General features: G+C 44.7%; 1 protein-coding gene across 1 annotated transcript; it reads right to left on the bottom strand.

Moving 5' to 3' along the window:
* Positions 1-7774: 7774 nt before the first annotated feature.
* On the bottom strand, positions 7775-16516 carry atp6v1g1 (ATPase H+ transporting V1 subunit G1). The gene is made up of 3 exons (XM_072240004.1): positions 16400-16516; positions 10001-10101; positions 7775-8065 (listed from the first exon to the last, which is right to left on the bottom strand). Exons 1-3 carry the CDS (start codon positions 16479-16481, stop codon positions 7892-7894), a joined length of 357 nt encoding a protein of 118 aa, XP_072096105.1. The 5' UTR covers positions 16482-16516; the 3' UTR covers positions 7775-7891.
* Positions 16517-16909: the final 393 nt, after the last annotated feature.

Genomic DNA, 16909 nt, shown 5'->3' with positions numbered 1-16909 from the left:
TGGAGGCCCAATCTGCAGCCGGAATCGAGTACTTTGACGAGGTTACTCGCAGGTCAGCATAGCCTGTATAAGAGGAGAGCTTTGTGGGCATTTGGACATTCCGGGGGCCCAATCAGCAGCAGGAACAGTGCACTCCAAAGTAAATGAAAGTATAGAAGGGGCACGTGGGGCGGTCATTGTTGGGAGTAAGCCGGCGGTGAAAGTCAGAGCATTAGGGTTTGACTCAAGGGGCTTCAATGAGAAGAGGCTGAGACCAAAGAAACAGCTTAGAAGATTTGGTCTTGGTTGCCCAGTGTACAGTGCAGGCAGGATGGCAGATATGGCAGTAGAATGCTCCTCCAGTGGGATGTGGGAACTGATGGAACCCAATTGTCTTCCTGAGGACTACACCTGTGGGAAGTGCAGCCAACTCCAGCTCATGAAAGACCGCATTAGGGAGCTGGAGCTGGAGTTGGATGAACCTGGGATCATCTGAGAGGCAGAGCAGCTGATAGATATGACATTTGAGCAGGTAGTTACACACAGAGTGCAGAATTCATGGTGTAGATGGGTGAACACCCGAGAGAGGTAAAGGGAGAAAGAAGTCTGGGGGGGTGGGAACCGAACTGAAGTGGCAGAGGATGGGGAGGTTAGCTCACAAATAGAGAAAGCTTGGAGACAGTGCGAAAGGGAGGATAGGCAGGTGAGAGAGAAGGTTTGCACTCAGACCGATGGTTTGAGATGTGTCTATTTTAATGCAAGGAGTATTATGAACAAAGCGGATGCACTTAGAGCATGGACCAGCACTTGGAGGTATGATGTTGTGGCCATTACAGAGACTTGGATGGTGCAGGGGCATGAATGGCTACTTCAAGTGTCAGGCTTTAGATGTTTCAGAATGGACAGGGAGAGAGGCAAAAGAGGTGGGGGTGTGGCACTATTGATCAGAGATAGTGTCATGGCTACAGAAAAGGAGGAATCACAGAGGGGTTGTCTATGGAGTCCCTGTGGGTGCAAGTTAGGAATAGGAAGGGGTCAATAACTCTACTGGGTGTTTTTTTATAGACCACCCAATAGTAACAGGGACATCAAGGAGCAGATAGGGAGACAGATTCTGGAAAGGAGTAATAACAGGGTTGTTGTGGTGGGAGATTTTAATTTCCCAAATATTGATTGGCATCTCCCTAGAGTGAGGGGTTTAGATGGGGTGGAGTTTGTTAAGTGTGTTCAGGAAGGTTTCTTGTCAGAATATGTAGATAATCCTACAAGAGGAGAAGCTGTACTTGATCTGGTATTGGGAAATGAACCTGGTCAGGTGTCAGGTCTCTCAGTGGGAGAGCATTTTGGAGATAGTGATCACAATTCTATCTCCTTTACCATAGCATTGAAGAGGGATAGGAACAGACAAATTAGGGAAACGTTTAATTGGAGTAAGGGGAAATATGAGGCTATCAGGCAGGAACTCGGAAGCATAAATTGGAAACAGATGTTCTCAGGGAAACGTACAGAAGAAATGTGGCAAATATTCAGAGCATATTTGTGTGGGGTTCTGCGTACATACATTCCAATGAGACAGGGAAAGGATGGTAGGGTAGAGGAACCATGGTATACAAAGGCTGCTGTAAGTCTAGTCAAGAAGAAGAGAAGAGCTTACAAAAGTTTCAAAAAACTAGGTAATGATAGAGATCTAGAAGATTATACAGCTAGCAGGAAGGAGCTTAAGAATGAAATTAGGAGAGCCAGAAAGGGCCAAGAGAAGGCCTTGGCGACCAGGATTAAGGAAAACCCCAAGTCATTCTACAAGTGTGTGAAGAACAAGAGGAAAAGATGTGACAGAGTAGGACCAATCAAGTGTGACAGTGGAAAAGTGTGTATGGAAACAGAAGAGATAGCAGAGGTACTTAATGAATACTTTGTTTCAGTATTCACTACGGAAAAGGATCTTGGCGATTGTAGGGATGACTTGCAGTGGACTGAAAAGCTTCAGCATGTAAATATCAAGGAAGAGGATGTGCTGGAGCTTTTGGAAAGCATTAAGTTAGATAATTACAGACCAGTGAGTGTTACTTTAGTGGTTGGTAAGTTGATGGAGAAGATCCTGAGAGGCAGGATTTATGAACATTTGGAGAGGTATAATATGATTAAGAATAGTCAGCATGGCTTTGCAAAGGCAGGTTGTGCCTTACGAGCCTGATTGAATTTTTTGAGGATGTGACTGAACACATTGATGAAGGTAGAGCAGTAGATGTAGTGTATATGGATTTCAGCAAGGCATTTGATAAGGAACCCCATGCCAGGCTTACTGAGAAAGTAAGAAGGCATGGGATCCAAGGGGACGCTGCTTTGTGGATCCAGAACAGGCTTGCCCCCAGAAGGCAAAAAGTGGTTTAGGACGGGTCATATTCTGCATGGAAGCCCGTGACCAGTGGTGTGCCTCAGGGATCTGTTCTGGGATCCCTACTGTTTGTGATTTTTATAAATGACCTGGATGAGAAAGTGGAGGGATGGGTTAGTAAATTTGTTGATGACACAAAGGTTGGGGGTGTTGTGGATAGTGTGGAGGGCTGTCAGAGGTTACAGCGGGACATTGATAGGTCGCAAAACTGGGCTGAGAAGTGGCAGATGGAGTACAACACAGATAAATGTGAGGTGGTTCATTTTGATAGGTCAAATATGATGGCAGAATATAGCATTAATGGCAAGACTCTTGGCAGTGCGGAGGATTGGAGGGGTCTTGGGGTCTGAGTCCATAACAGTCAAAGCTGCTACGCAGGTTGACTCTGTGGTTAAAAAGGCGTACAGTGCATTGGCCTTCATCAATCGTAGGATTGAGTTTAAGAGCCAAGAGGTAATGTTGCAGCTATATAGGACACTGGTCAGAGCCCACTGGGAGGACTGTGCTCAATTCTGGTTGTCTCACTACAGGAAGGACTTGGAAAACATACAAAGGGTGCAGAGGAGATTTACAAGGATGTTGCCTGAATTGGGGAGCATGCCTTATGAAAACAAGTTGAATGAACTCGGCCTTTTCTCCTTGGAGCAACGGAGGATGAGAGGTGACCTGATAGAGGTGTATAAGATGATGAGAGGCATTGATCGTGTGGATAGTCAGAGGCTTTTTCCCAGGGCTGAAATGGTTGCCACAAGAGGACACAGGTTTAAGGTGCTGGGGAGTAGGTACAGAGGAGATGTCAGGGGTAAGTTTTTTTTTTACGCAGAGAGTGGTATGTGGAATGGGCTGCCGGCAATGGTAGTGGAGGCGGATATGATAGGGTCTTTTAAGAGACATGGAGCTTAGAAAAATAGAGGGCTATGGGTAAGCCCAGTTAGTTCTAAGGTAAGGACATGTTCGGAAGGACCTGTATTGAGCTGCAGGTTTTCTATGTTTCTGACATATCTGTAGAATCCCTTAGGGTCCTCCTTCACCATGTTTGATTGGGCAACCTTATGCCTTCTTTTTGTTTTCTTGATTTAAGTGTTCTGTTACATTTCTTAAACTCCATAAGTACCATATTTGTTCCTAACTGCCTATAACTGCTGTGCACCTTTTTCCTTCTTACCCAAGGCCTCCATATCTCTTGAAAACTAGAATCCCCTGCACTTGTTATCTTTGCCTTTTACTCTGACAGGCACATATTGTACTCTGGAAGTTTCACTTTTGAAGGCCTCCCATTTACCACGTACACCTTCGCCAGATAGCAGCCTGTTCCAATCCACACGGCTCTTTTGAGTCCGAGCCAGATTCGGGGCCGGAAACCCGACTGCTGTGACTTTTCTCTGCCAAGTCATCCAACGTGTTGTTGAGGGGGTTGGCCACAGGGGTACTCTGAACTGGCCGTCACCAGTTTCCTGTGTCCTGCACCTTGAGTGTAATTACCTTTCTATATGTCCAATCTATCACCCTGTCAGACTCCCGAATGATCCAGAGTTCATCCAGTTTCAGCTCCAACTCCTTAACGTGGAGTGTTGGAAGCTGCATCTGGATGCACTTCTCACAGTTGTAGTCATCAGGGACACTGGAGGTCTCCCTGCCTTCCCACATCCCACAAGAGGAGCATTTCACAATCCTACCTGGCATTTCTACTATTCTGAGCAAATACAAAAAGAGTTAGAATAAATTGTGTGTGTGTGTGGGGGGGGGGGGGGGGAGGGTGGAGTGCAGACTCTTATCTACAGCTTCTTGCTTTCTCTGACTAAAGCCTTTCCTCACTGAAGATCCAGAGTTAAAGCCTAAAAATCTCCACTCTAACTCTGACAACAATGGCTGCTTCAAAAATGGGTGCTCCGCTTGTCCCTGCCTTACTTTCACTTGTTTTTGCTTATCAATCCTGTACAATGATTGGCTGCTGTTCAAAGCACCAAACTGCCGTGAGTAGCTGCCTTTTCTGCTCAATCGGCGAACCTGAGAGAGCTAACAGTGCAGACACGACAGGGTCTTTTAAGAGACTCCTCGACAGGTACATGGAGCTCAGAAAAATAGAGGGCTATTGGTAACCCTAGGTAATTTCTAAGGTAAGGACAGGTTCCGCACAGCTTTGTGGGCCAAAGGGCCTGTATTATGATGTAGGTTTTCTAAGTTTCTAAGTCTTCTCAGGCTTCCGATCTTTGATTTGCCACTGCTCAAATTCAAGCCAAGCTCAAAACTCATTGCAACAATCAGCTACTAAACGGGTTGGATTCTGGAAATAATCACTTAGCTAGCTAATATTTAAAAATAGATTTTAATGACACTCAAACACACCTGCTTATACTAATCAGAGTATAAACTCTTCATAGTTGCATAAAGCCATTTCAAACTTTTACAATGGAATCGAAATTCCATCTAATCAACAATAAATGTCCTGTATCTCATTTTAAAACATTAACATTGCCACTTACAGTCCAAAATATTTCACATGGATGGAGTTAGGTGCATTTCTTTGGTCTCCCGATGCTTCAGAATGATAAAAATGAGAAACTGAGTGCTCGAGGAGTATAAAGAATCTTAAGAAAGAAATTAGAAAAGCTAAAAGAAGATACGAGGCAGCTTTAGCAAGTAAGGTGAAAATAAATCCAAAGGGTTTCTACAGTTATATAAATAGCAAAAGGATAGTGAGGGATAAAATTGGTCCCTTAGAGAATCAGAGTGGATGGCTATGTGCAGAGCCAAAAGAGATGGGGGAGATTTTGAGCAATTTCTTTTCTTCGGTATTCACTGAGGAGAAGGATATTGAATTGTGTAAGGTAAAGGAAACATGAAGGGTAGTTATGGAAAGTATGATGATTAAAGAAGAGTAAGTACTGGCACTTTTAAGGAATATAAAAGTGGATGTCCGGACAATATATTCCCTAGGACCTTGAGGGAAGTTAGTGTGAAAATAGCAGGGGCTCTGACAGAAATATTTCAAATGTCATTAGAAATGGGAATGGTGCCGGAGGATTGGCGTATTGCTCATCTGGTTCCATTGTATAACAAGGGTTCTAAGAGTAAACCTAGCAATTATCAGCCTGTGAGTTTGACATCAGTGGTGGGTAAATTGATGTGAAGTATTCTTAGAGATGGTATATATAATTATCTGGATAGACAGGGGCTGATTAGGAAGTCAACATGGATTTGTCTATGGAAGGCCATGTTTAACTAATCTTATTGAATTTTTCAATGAGGTTACTAGGAAAGTTGACAAGGGTAAAGTGGTGGATGTTGTCTATATGGACTTCAGTAAGGCCTTTGACAAGGTTCCACAAGGTTAGGAAGTTTCAATTGTTAGGCATTAATATGGAAGTAGTAAAATGGATTCAGCAGGGGCTGGATGGGAGACGCCAGAGAGTAGTGGTGGATAACTGTGTGTCAGATTGGAGGACGGTGTGTAGCGGTGTGCTCAGGGATCTGTACTGGGTCCAATGTTGTTTGTCATATATATTAATGATCTGGATGATGGGGTGGTAAATTGGATTAGTAAGTATGCAGATAATACTAAGATAGGTGGTGGTGTGGATAATGAAGTAGGTTTTCAAAGCTTGCAGAGATTTAGGCCAGTTAGAAGAGTGGGCTGAAAGATGGCAGATGGAGTTTAATGCTGAAAAATGTGAGGTGCTACATTTTGGTAGGACTAATCAAAATAGGACATACATGGTAAACAGTAGGGCATTGAAGAATGCTGTAGAACAGAGGGATCTAGGAATAATGGTGCATAGTTCCCTGAAGGTGGAATCTCATGTGGATAGGGTGGTGAAAAAAGCTTTTGGTATGCTGGCCTTTATAAATCAGAGCATTGAGTATAGGAGTTGGGATGTAACGTTGAAATTGTATAAGGCATTGTAAGGCCAAATTTGGAGTATTGTGTGCAGTTCTGGTCATCGAATTATAGGAAAGATGTCAATAAAATTGAGAAAATACAGAGGAGGTTTACTAAAATGTTGCCTGGGTTTCATCTCCCAAGTTACAGAGAAAGGTTGAACAAGTTAGGTCTTTATTCTTTGGAGCGTAGAATGTTGAGGGGGGACTTGATAGAGGTGTTTAAAATTATGAGGGGGATTGATAGAGTTGACGTGGATAGGCTTTTTCCATTGAGAGTGGGGGAGATTCAAACAAGAAGACATGAGTTGAGAGTTAAAGGGCAAAAGTTTAGGGGTAACATGAGGGGGAATTTCTTTACTCAGAGAGTGGTGGCTGTGTGGAACCAGCTTCCAGCAGAAGTGGTTGAGGCAGGTTCAATGTTGTCGTTTAAAGTTAAATTGGATAGGTATATGGACAGGAAAGGAATGGAGGGCTATGGACCGAGTGCAGGTCAGTGGGACTAAGTGAGAGTAGGAGTTCGGCACGGACTAGAAGGGCCGAGATGGCCTGCTTCCATGCTGTAGTTGTTATAAGGTTATATGGTTAAAACATGTTAGATCATACGCTAACATTTACAAGATTGGTCACTCTGACATCATTTTGTAAAAGGAAGATTAATAGTGAATAATACCATACGCTCTAATGCTTTGTATTAAATACCTTTGATCTCTGCAAACAATATCCTGCACCTTCCTTTTGGGCTTAGAGGTGATTTGATGTAGTGGGGCAGGGGCGAGGTGAGGCAGAGTCGAGGCAACGCGAGTGGAGTCAAGGCAGATTCCGGGTCTATCCCCGAGAGTGAGGAAATACTCAAGGTTTTATCGATTTAAGCGCCATGCCAAATTGTGACAGCAGAGTCCAGGTCCCAGAGTGTATCGAAGTGACAGAACCCAATGTCTCGACGATTTTAGCGTCCGGTCAGTTTGAGAAGGCCATGGTGTCAGGGACAGGTCGGTTCAGCTTGCTGCTCCACGACACTTACTCAGTTCTGCGCCGAATGAGGCTGTGGCTTCATGTCTGTGGACAGACTCTCTTTCATGGACCTCAGTTCAAAATGCTATTCACTTGCTTTAATTGTTCGCACAATTCATTACTTTTCTCTGCACACTGGGAGTCTGATGGTCTATTTTTTTTTAAACGGGTTCTTTCGTGTTTCATTGCTTAAATGTGGCTGCTTGTAAGGCGACGAGTCTCAAGGTTGTATAACGTATGCATGCTTTGAAAATAACTGTATTTTGAACTTTATTAAACTTCTAACTTCCACTGTTTAATAAGCACCCTAATTCAAAATATAATCTAAACTTTTATATATAGCAATTATCATTCATTTTAATATGACATCACCAATTGTTAAATAGAAAACCATTGTTGAAGCATCTTCAGGTTTGCCTGGAGAAATCTAGTGAAAAACAGGAATATTTAAAGAGTTTCAGAGTTATATAACACTTCACAGGAGAAACTCAAACCTTTTCTCCCAAATTCATTTGATACATATTTTATTTGTATGTAAAACTGTTGCATAACTATTGTAATACACAAAATATTGCTATCTCAATGCGCTTTGGTATTTGCTCAACACAAAACAACAATCCAGTTCTAACCATTAATGCGAAAGTTGACATGAATTTCTGGTTTTATGTCACGGATCAAATTAAGGAGGTTATTCAGGACTATTTCCTTGTGCTGCTCATAGTTTGCCCTGATTATTTTAATTTTCTCTTGAGTGTCTTTGTCAACTTCAGTTGCTGAATCACCATGTGAACCAAGGGCCTGAAAAGCAATGTGAAACTGTCAGTGTCCATCAGTTCTACAAACCCTTTACACAAAACACCAGTTTTAAAAATTCATGTAGCAGTACACTTCATTAAATATTAAACCAGTCACCCAGTGTTGGTCCAAATTCCTTGCATGCATCACGGCAACTAAAAATCCCAACAAAGAATCTCAAACTCACAGTGGGTCACATTTAGTTCCCTGCAAAACAGTTCCATCTGCCTGAAACCAATGAGAATTCAGATAGTCTTTTCTACCGTTGTTCCACATAGTATTAAATTCTAATTCAATTGTCAGTGGACCTGTCAAGATTCCCAGTTTCTTTCAGAATTCAGGTTAATGGATCATATTTTCTTTTCAAAGACCACTGAAACCAGTTCTGTGCTTTTACATACCCAACAGCAACCTCTGTGCCCACACAAACGAGAGTTGAGGGAAGACACAGATATAAACTTGCGGCAAAATTATTCCCAGTTTGTTTAATTTGGTCATTCAATTACTGTCATTTGACAGAAGTCTGTTGCAAACATGACTTGTTCTTCAGGCTTGAGCTACTAATTTCAAAGATGAAGGCCTCAAAATCCCTTGTCTTATTCTGAACCCTTGCATTCAAGAACCTCCCCTCCTATTTCATATTGAATACACTTCCTCTTCACAGCTTTGTGTTCTCAAATTCAGTCATCCAACCCTAATCAGTTTCAAGTTCCCACCCTTCATGATGCCACTGCCCCTTCCCCTCCACTGAATCGCCACCACCTCACAGTTAGCAGAGTATCCCTTAATGAAGGGAACAGCACTTCCAATCTATGATAATGTCACCTATAACAAGAAAAAAAAATCTTTTTATAAGCCTCTATAAGCTGCTGAACCAAGAATGCTGCAGATACAGACTCAAAGGAAAGCATTGTTGAGGTCCTGGACACACTAAAACTGACAAGAGGGGATATCAGAAATGCTAGTTGTACTAGAAATAGTCAGGTCATAGATGGGGTATATCTTCAGTATAACAGTCAGATCACAGGTATATCCTCGATCTGGATAGAGTGGATATAGGGAGGTTGTTCCCAGTGGGCGAGTTTAGGACCAGAAAGCACAGCCTCAGACTAGAAGGACATCCATTTAAAATAGAGGTGAGGAGGAATTTCTTTAGCGAGAGGGTGGTGAATCTGTGGAATTCATTGCCACAAAAAGCTGTGGAGACCAAGTCACTGGGTATATTTAAAGCAGAAGTTGACAGGTTCTTGATTTAGTTGAGATGCCAAAGGTTACAGCGAGAAGGCAGGAGAATGGGGTTGAGAGGGATAATAAATCAACCATTATGGAATAGCAGAGCAGACTCAATGGGTGGAATGGCCTAATTTTGCTATGTCTTTTGGCCTATGGTCTAAGAGTGTGCAGAAGTGATTTATTAATCTTCTGGGACTTTATTTGGATGGATTGGAGCGTATACCCCAAAGCTAGTCGAACTTCAGTGAAGGTCATCAAGTCACTTCACAGTGAAGTACACATGGCACCACTGGAAGGTAATGGATGTAGATTAAGTAAACCTTGTCAAACACTCCCTCAGTAAGCACGGACATTGCATCCCATGTCACACAGGAAAACTTTCAGAAATGCTACTTTAGTATTTTCTCCAATTTCTCCCATCTTGTGAAAAGAGTTTACAACTAAGATTTTAAGGTCCAAACTAAATTAACTCAGAGGGTTTACAAAAGGTAACTGTTAAAAACAATCATTAACTGAAGCAAGGATTTACAACTCCAGAGAGATCATCAGCACTTAAGCAAGCATCTGACTTTCTGAAAAAAATAATGGAGTTCCCACACTAAAACCCACAATCACAAGGAACTCAGCTCTCCAGAGAGAGTTAGGGTGTGAAACTTAAAGCCAGATAGGTTGCACTGAAGTACACAGTGCTGTTTTACCACATACAGCATCTTCCTTATTCTTGAATTCCTTTTCTCGCTGGAGCCGGTACTGCTCAATCTCAGCCTGGGCCTCCTCCTTTGCTTGTTTCAACCTGCGATTCTTTCCTGCAAAAAGAGAAAAGTTAAGGAGACTTTCAGCACGGTTAGGTTAAAGCATGGTATGGTAGTGCAGTGGTTAGCACAATCACTTTACGATGATTCTGGCCGTTGTAAGGAGTTTGATACATTCTCCCCCTGAACGTGTGGGTTCTCTCCAGGTGCTCTAGTTTCCTTCTGCATTCCAAAGACATATGGGTTAAGTTTGGTGAGTTTCGGCATGCCACATTGGCACCAGAAGCATGGGAACATTTGCAGGCAGCCAGGCACAGCCTTCCATGATTTGATTTGAGGCAAACGATGCATTTCATTGTATGCTTCAAAGTACATGTGACAAATCAAACTAATTTTCATCTTTAAAAACCTTTAAGCAGAATTTGTAATCTACCATATCACTGCATTTATTACCAAATGCCTGCTTTATTTAATCCAGTATCAGAAGCTGCTCCACTCAGTGCATTTATCAAGTTCAAAAGTGAACGGCAATATGGAAAGGTACAGCAAAGAAACAGTCCCTTTGGCCCATCTAGTCCATGCAGAACCATTTAAACTGCCTACATCCATTGACTGTACTTTTACCATCCACGGACCCTCCAATCTTCTCTTGATTTCAAGCTCGCATGCACCTCCTGCACCGATGACTCGTTCCACACATGCACAACCCTCTAACTGAAGAGGTTCCCCGTCATGTTCCCCTTAAACATTTTACTTTTCACCCTTAACCCAAGACCTCTAGTTGTAGTCTCACCCAATCTCAGTGGAAAAAGCCTGCTTGCACTTACCCTATCTATACCCCTCAATTTAGTAAACCTCTATCACATCTCCCCACAATCTTCTACATTCCGAGGAATAAGTCCTAACCTATTCAATCTTTCCTTATGACTCAGGTCCTCTCGTCCAGCAACATCCTTGTAAATTTTCTCTGTACCTTTAAACCTTATTTACATCTTTCCTGCAGGCAGCTGTCCAAAACTGCACAGAATACTCTTAATTAAGCCTTGCCCATGTCTTATACAACTTCAACATAATATCGCATCACCTGTACTCAATACTTTGATTTATGAACCCACAAGTGCCTAAAGCCTTAAGACCACGAGATATAGGAGCAGAAGTTGGCCATTTGGCCCATTGAGTCTGCTCCGCCATTCAATCATGGGCTGATCCAATTCTTCCAGTCATCCCTACTCCCCTGCCTTCTCCCCATACCCTTTGATGCCCTGACTAATCAAGGACCTATCTCTGTCTTAAATGCACCCAATGACTTGGCTCCACCGCCACGCGTGGCAACAAATTCCACAGATTTACTACCTTCTGACTAAAGTAATTTCTCCGCATCTCTGTTCCAAATGGACATCCTTAAATCCTGAAGTCATGCCCTCTTGTCCTAAACTCCCCTACCATGGGAAATAACCTTGCCATATCTAATCTGTTCAGGCCTTTTAACATTCAGAATATTTCACAGAAACATAGAAAACCCACAGCACAATACAGGCCCTTCGGTCCACAAAGTTGTGCCGAACATGTCCCTGCCTTAGGAATTTACTAGATTTCCCCACAGCCCTCCATTTCTAAGCTCCATGTACCTATCCAAAAGTCTCTTAAAAGACCCTGTCGTATCCGCCTCCACCACTGTTGCTGGCAGCCCATTCCATGCACTTAACACTTTCTGCGTAAAATACTTACCCCTGACATCTCCTCTGTACCTACTCCCCAGCACCTTAAACCTATGTCCTCTTGTGGCAACCACTTCAGCCCTGGGAAAAAGCTTCTGACTATCCACACGATCAATGCCTCTCATCATCTTATACACCTCTATCAGGTCACCTCTGAACCTCCATCGCTCCAAGGAGAAAAAGCCGAGTTCACTCAACCTGTTTTCATAAGGCATGCTCCCCAATCCAGGCAACATCTTTGTAAATCTCCTCTGCACCCTTTCTATGGTTTCCACATCCTATGAGATCCTCCCTCATTCTCTTGAACCCCAGGGAATACAGCCCAAGAGCTACCAGACGTTCCTCATATGGTAACCCTTTCATTCCTGGAATCATTCTTGTGAATCTTCTCTGAATCCCCTCCACCCTTTACAACCCTATCTACCTGTAAAACCACTTTCGATTAATTATGGGCCCACATTACCAGATCCCTTTGTTCCACTGCACTCTTCAGTGCCCTACCATTTACTCTGTAAGATCTACTCTGGTTGCTCCTACCAAAGTGCAACATCTCACACTTGCCTGCATTAAATACCATCTCCAACTTTTCAGTCCATTTCTCTAGCTGGTCCAGATCCTGCTGCAAGCCACAATAGCCTTCCTCACCGTCCACTACACCCCCAATATTGGTGCCATCTGCAAATTAACTGATCCAGATCATTGATACTGATGACAAACTACAACAGACCCATCACCGATCCCTACAGTATTCCACCAGTCACAGGCCTCCAGTCAGAGAGGAAACCATCTACGACTGCTCTCCGGCTTCTCCCACAAATTGATTTTACTACCTCATCTTGAATACCAAGCAACTGATCCTTTACCAACCTCCCGAGCGGAACCTTGTCAAAAGCCTTGCTGAAGTTCATAGAGGCAACACCCACTGCCTGGCCTTCATCAACTTTCCTGGTAGCTTCCTCGAAATACTCTAAGATCGGTTAGACACAGCCTATCATGCACAAAGCCATGCTGACTATCCCTAATCAGTCCATGTCTATCAAAATATTCATATATCCAGTGCCTTAGAATGTCTTCCAATTACTTTCCCACCACTTAAAGTTCAAAGTAAAATTTATCAGAGTACATACATGCCACCACATACAACCGAGATTCTTTTTCTGCAGGTATACTTAACAAGTCGAGCTATAGAACAATAGTTGTAAACTGTAAACAAGTTGTTTACAGATGTTTACTGATGTCAGGTTCAGTCTATAGTTTCCTGGTTTATTTTTAGTGCCCCTCTTAATCAGCAGAACAGCATTAGCTATCCACCAATCCTCATACTTCACCTGTCGCCAAGGATGATTTAAATATCTCTGCTCAGGCCCCTGAAATTTCTGCACACCTTTGCAAACAAACAGCCTGCCCCAATCCACACTTACCATATTCTTTCTGATGCCATCAAAATTAGCCTTTCTCTGATGCAAAGTTCCACTACACAAATTTCTGTCACCTGCCCTGTATCATTCCCAAATAGCAGTTCAGTATCGAAGTCTCCCTCGCTAGTACTTCTATGTACTGATTAAGGAAATTTTCCTGAATTCTATACCGTCTAGTCCTTTTGATGAGAGGCATTGATCATGTGGATAGTCAGAGGCTATTTCCCAGGGCTGAAATGGTTGCCACAAGAGGACACAGATTTAAGGTGCTGGGGAGTAGGTACAGAGGAGATGTCTAGGGTAAGTTTTCTTTACTCAGAGTGGTGGGTGCATGGAATGGGCTGCCGGCAACGATAGGGTCTTTTAAGAGACTTTTGGATAGGTACATGGAGCTTAGAAAAATAGAGGGCTATGGGGAAGTCTAGTAACTTCTAAGGTAGGGATATGTTCGGCACAACTTTGTGGGCCGAAGGGCCTGTATTGTACTGTAGGTTTTCTATGTTTATGTTTTACATTATGGGAGGTTCCAGTGAAAATGTGCAGAGTTAAAATCACCTACAACAACCTTATGTTCCTTGAAACAGTTTGTGATCTCTCTACAAATTTAATCCTCTAAATCCCACGGACTGTTGGGTGGTCTGTTATATGGCCTTATTTATGTGGTCTTACCTTTCTTATTCCTCAGTTCCACCCATAAAGCCTCACTAGACGAGTTCTCCAGTCTGTCCTGACTGAGCACTGCCGTAACATTTTCCCTAATATCACCACCCCCCCCCGCCCCTTAATCCCACCTGCTCTGTCACGTCTGAACCAGAACCCTGGAATACTGAGCTGCCAGTTCTGCCCCTCCTGCAAACAAGTCTCACTAATGGCTACAATGTCATAATTGTATGTGTTGATCCATGCCCTGAGTTCATCTGCCTTTCCTACAATACTTCTTGCACTGAAATATACGTAATATTAGAATATTAGTCACACCATGCTCAGCCTTTTGATTCCTGACTCCACACCCTCTCCACTATCTGTTCTGGAACTCTGGCTGCCATCCCCCTGCAACTCCAGTTTAAACCCCACCATGCAGCATTAATGAACCTTCCTGTCCCCCTCCAGTTCAGGTGCAAACCATTCCTTCTGTACAGGTCCTAACTTCCCTGTAAAAGCACGATGATCCAAAAATCATGAGTTAAACTGTGTACTCTTCCTGGTTCTGGCCTCACTGGCACGTGGCATGAAATCCTGAAATCACAACCCCGGAGGTCATGCCCTTTAACTTAACACCCAACTCCCTCAGCACACTTTCATACGTATTACATCGACCGCCATCTCTGGCAGTTCACCCGCCCACTTAAGAATGCTGAGGACTTGATCCAAGATGTCCCAGACCCTAGCACTCAGGAGGCGACATACTATCCGGGAATCTTGTTCTTATCCACAGAGCCTCCTTTCTGTTCGCCCAACTAACGAATTTCCATCACCACAGCTCGCCTCTTCTTCTTCTTCCCCTTCCCTTTTGAGTCACAGAGTCAGACACAGTGCCAGAGAGCTGACTGCTGTGACTTTCCTCGGCTTGGTCATTCCACACCCACCAGTGTTGTTAGGGGGATAGCCTGGCTGTTTAACCCCTTTCCACTCCTGACTGTCACAGTTTCCTGTGTCATGAGCCTTGAGCGCAACTACCTGAATATTGGTAGCTCAGGTTGAGGAGTTTATATTGCAGTATTCACCCAACTTGCTAGCAAGCTAACTGCCAAGCTCGACAAACACAACATCAAAAGTAACTACCTCTCTATATGTCGTATCTATCTCCCCTCAGATTCCTGAATGATCCGGAGTTCATCTAGTTCCAGCTCCAACTCCTTAAGGTGAATTGTTAGAAGCTGCAGCTGGATGAACTTCTCACAGGTGTCTCCCTGTATTCCTACATCCCGCAAGAGGAGCATTCCACTATCCCATCTGGCATCTCTACTGCCCTTACTGAGCGAATATAAATGATGAAAACAAAAAAATAAACTGGGGAGAATCCATCTGCAGCTTTTAACCTTCTCTCACTCAAGCCTTTCCACATTGAAGCTTCGAAAGAGCATAAAAACCTCAAGAAACCGCCCCAACAATGGCCACTCTGCTTGTCCAATTTTACTGTTTTGCCAATCAATCCTGATCATTGATTGGCCATTGCTCAAATTAACAAACAGTTGTGAATCGATGCCTTATGTACTCAACTGGTGAACCTGAGTGAGCTACGTCTCTGCACACTTTCAATCGCTGATTGTCCGCAATTTTGGACCTGCTTATCATTATTCATTGGAAGGGTTCTACCCCAGTGAAATAAGAAGCAGGTTATTTTGTTGATGTTGATTGTTAAATAACTTCAAGACAAAATACTCTGCAGATATTTTAATCTTTACGAAGAATATCCAAAAACCACCTAACCACAGTTTCACAAATATCAGCAAATTTCAAACAGGTATAAGTAAATTCAAGAATCATTGCATAATAACTTCAACCTTTAAACAGATAAAGTGCCCAGATTGTGGAACCATGCAGAAAAAGCAGAACACAGATTGCCTAATTTCGAAACTTACTGATTGACTAAAGTAAAAACATAAAATACTGGAAATTCTCAGCAAATCACACCACTACGGGGGGGGCAAAAAAGGGACAGAGGGGAGAGGGAGGGGGGAAGAGGGAGGGGGAAGAGAGATAGAGGGAGGGGAGGGGGCCAGAGAGAGTGAGGGGGGGAGAGAGGGAGGGAGGGAGAGAGGGAGGGAGGGAGAGAGGGAGAGAGGGAAAGAAAGAAAGAAGGACGAGGGGAGAAAGAAAGGGGGAGGGCGAGGGGAGAGAGAGGGGGGAGGGCGAGGGGGGAGGGCGAGGGGGGAGGGCGAGGGGGGAGGGCGAGGGGGGAGGGCGAGGGGGGAGGGCGAGGGGGGAGGGCGAGGGGGGAGGGCGAGGGGGGAGGGCGAGGGGGGAGGGCGAGGGGGGAGGGCGAGGGGGGAGGGCGAGGGGGGAGGGCGAGGGGGGAGGGCGAGGGGGGAGGGCGGGGGGGGAGGGCGGGGGGAGAGGGCGGGGGGAGAGAGAGGGGGGAGAGAGAGGGGGGAGAGAGAGGGGGGAGGGCCGGGGAGAAGAGGAGGATGGGGGAATGGGGAATAGGGGTGTCAGGATACCACACCTCCCCCAGTTTCTGAACCCTCCCCGATCGATGCTCAGCCCCATACTCACGTTTGCGCGCCTCTGCCACCCGCTCCGCCGCCCGTTTCTCCGCCTGCAGGAGCTGCTGGATCCCCTGCGACTGACTCGCCATTCCACCATCAGCTGACTCACTCCTCACGTGACAGCTACACGGCACCGCGCATGCGTGGACTGCACGGCCGATTGCTCACTCGCTCCCCCTGCAGGCGCGGCGCTATCGGTACATGAGCCCGCGCGCAGGAGAACGTCACAGGGAAGCGGGAACTGGTGTTAGGGCACGGGAGGGAGGGAGGAAGAGAGAGGGGCGGGTGTTGGTGCATGAGAGGTAGGGAGAGGGGTGGGTGTCAGGGAATAGGTGTGTGGGAGAGGGGTAGGTGTCGGTGGACAGGTGTGAGTGAGAGGGGCGTGTGTCGGTGGACAGGTGTGAGGGAGAGGGGCGGGTGTCGGACAGGTGTGAGTGAAGAGGGGCGTGTGTCGGTGGACAGGTGTGAGTGAGAGGGGCGTGTGTCGGTGGACAGGTGTGAGTGAGAGGGGCGTGTG

The sequence above is a fragment of the Mobula birostris genome, chromosome 22 (genome assembly GCF_030028105.1).
Source record: "Mobula birostris isolate sMobBir1 chromosome 22, sMobBir1.hap1, whole genome shotgun sequence".
In the NCBI taxonomy this organism is placed as follows: domain Eukaryota; kingdom Metazoa; phylum Chordata; class Chondrichthyes; order Myliobatiformes; family Myliobatidae; genus Mobula; species Mobula birostris.
Note: the sequence above shows the minus strand (reverse complement) of the source record. Positions and strands in the feature narration are given on the sequence as shown.

Excerpts from the sequence above, each read along its gene's own strand:
- atp6v1g1 (XM_072240004.1), bottom strand. The coding sequence starts at position 16,481 with ATGGCGAGTCAGTCGCAGGGGATCCAGCAGCTCCTGCAGGCGGAGAAA. Across the intron at positions 10,102-16,399 it reads GGTGGCAGAGGCGCGCAAAC|GAAAGAATCGCAGGTTGAAA; the intron begins GTGAGTATGGGG and ends CTCTTTTTGCAG. Across the intron at positions 8,066-10,000 it reads TCAAGAATAAGGAAGATGCT|GCCCTTGGTTCACATGGTGA; the intron begins GTATGTGGTAAA and ends ATTGCTTTTCAG.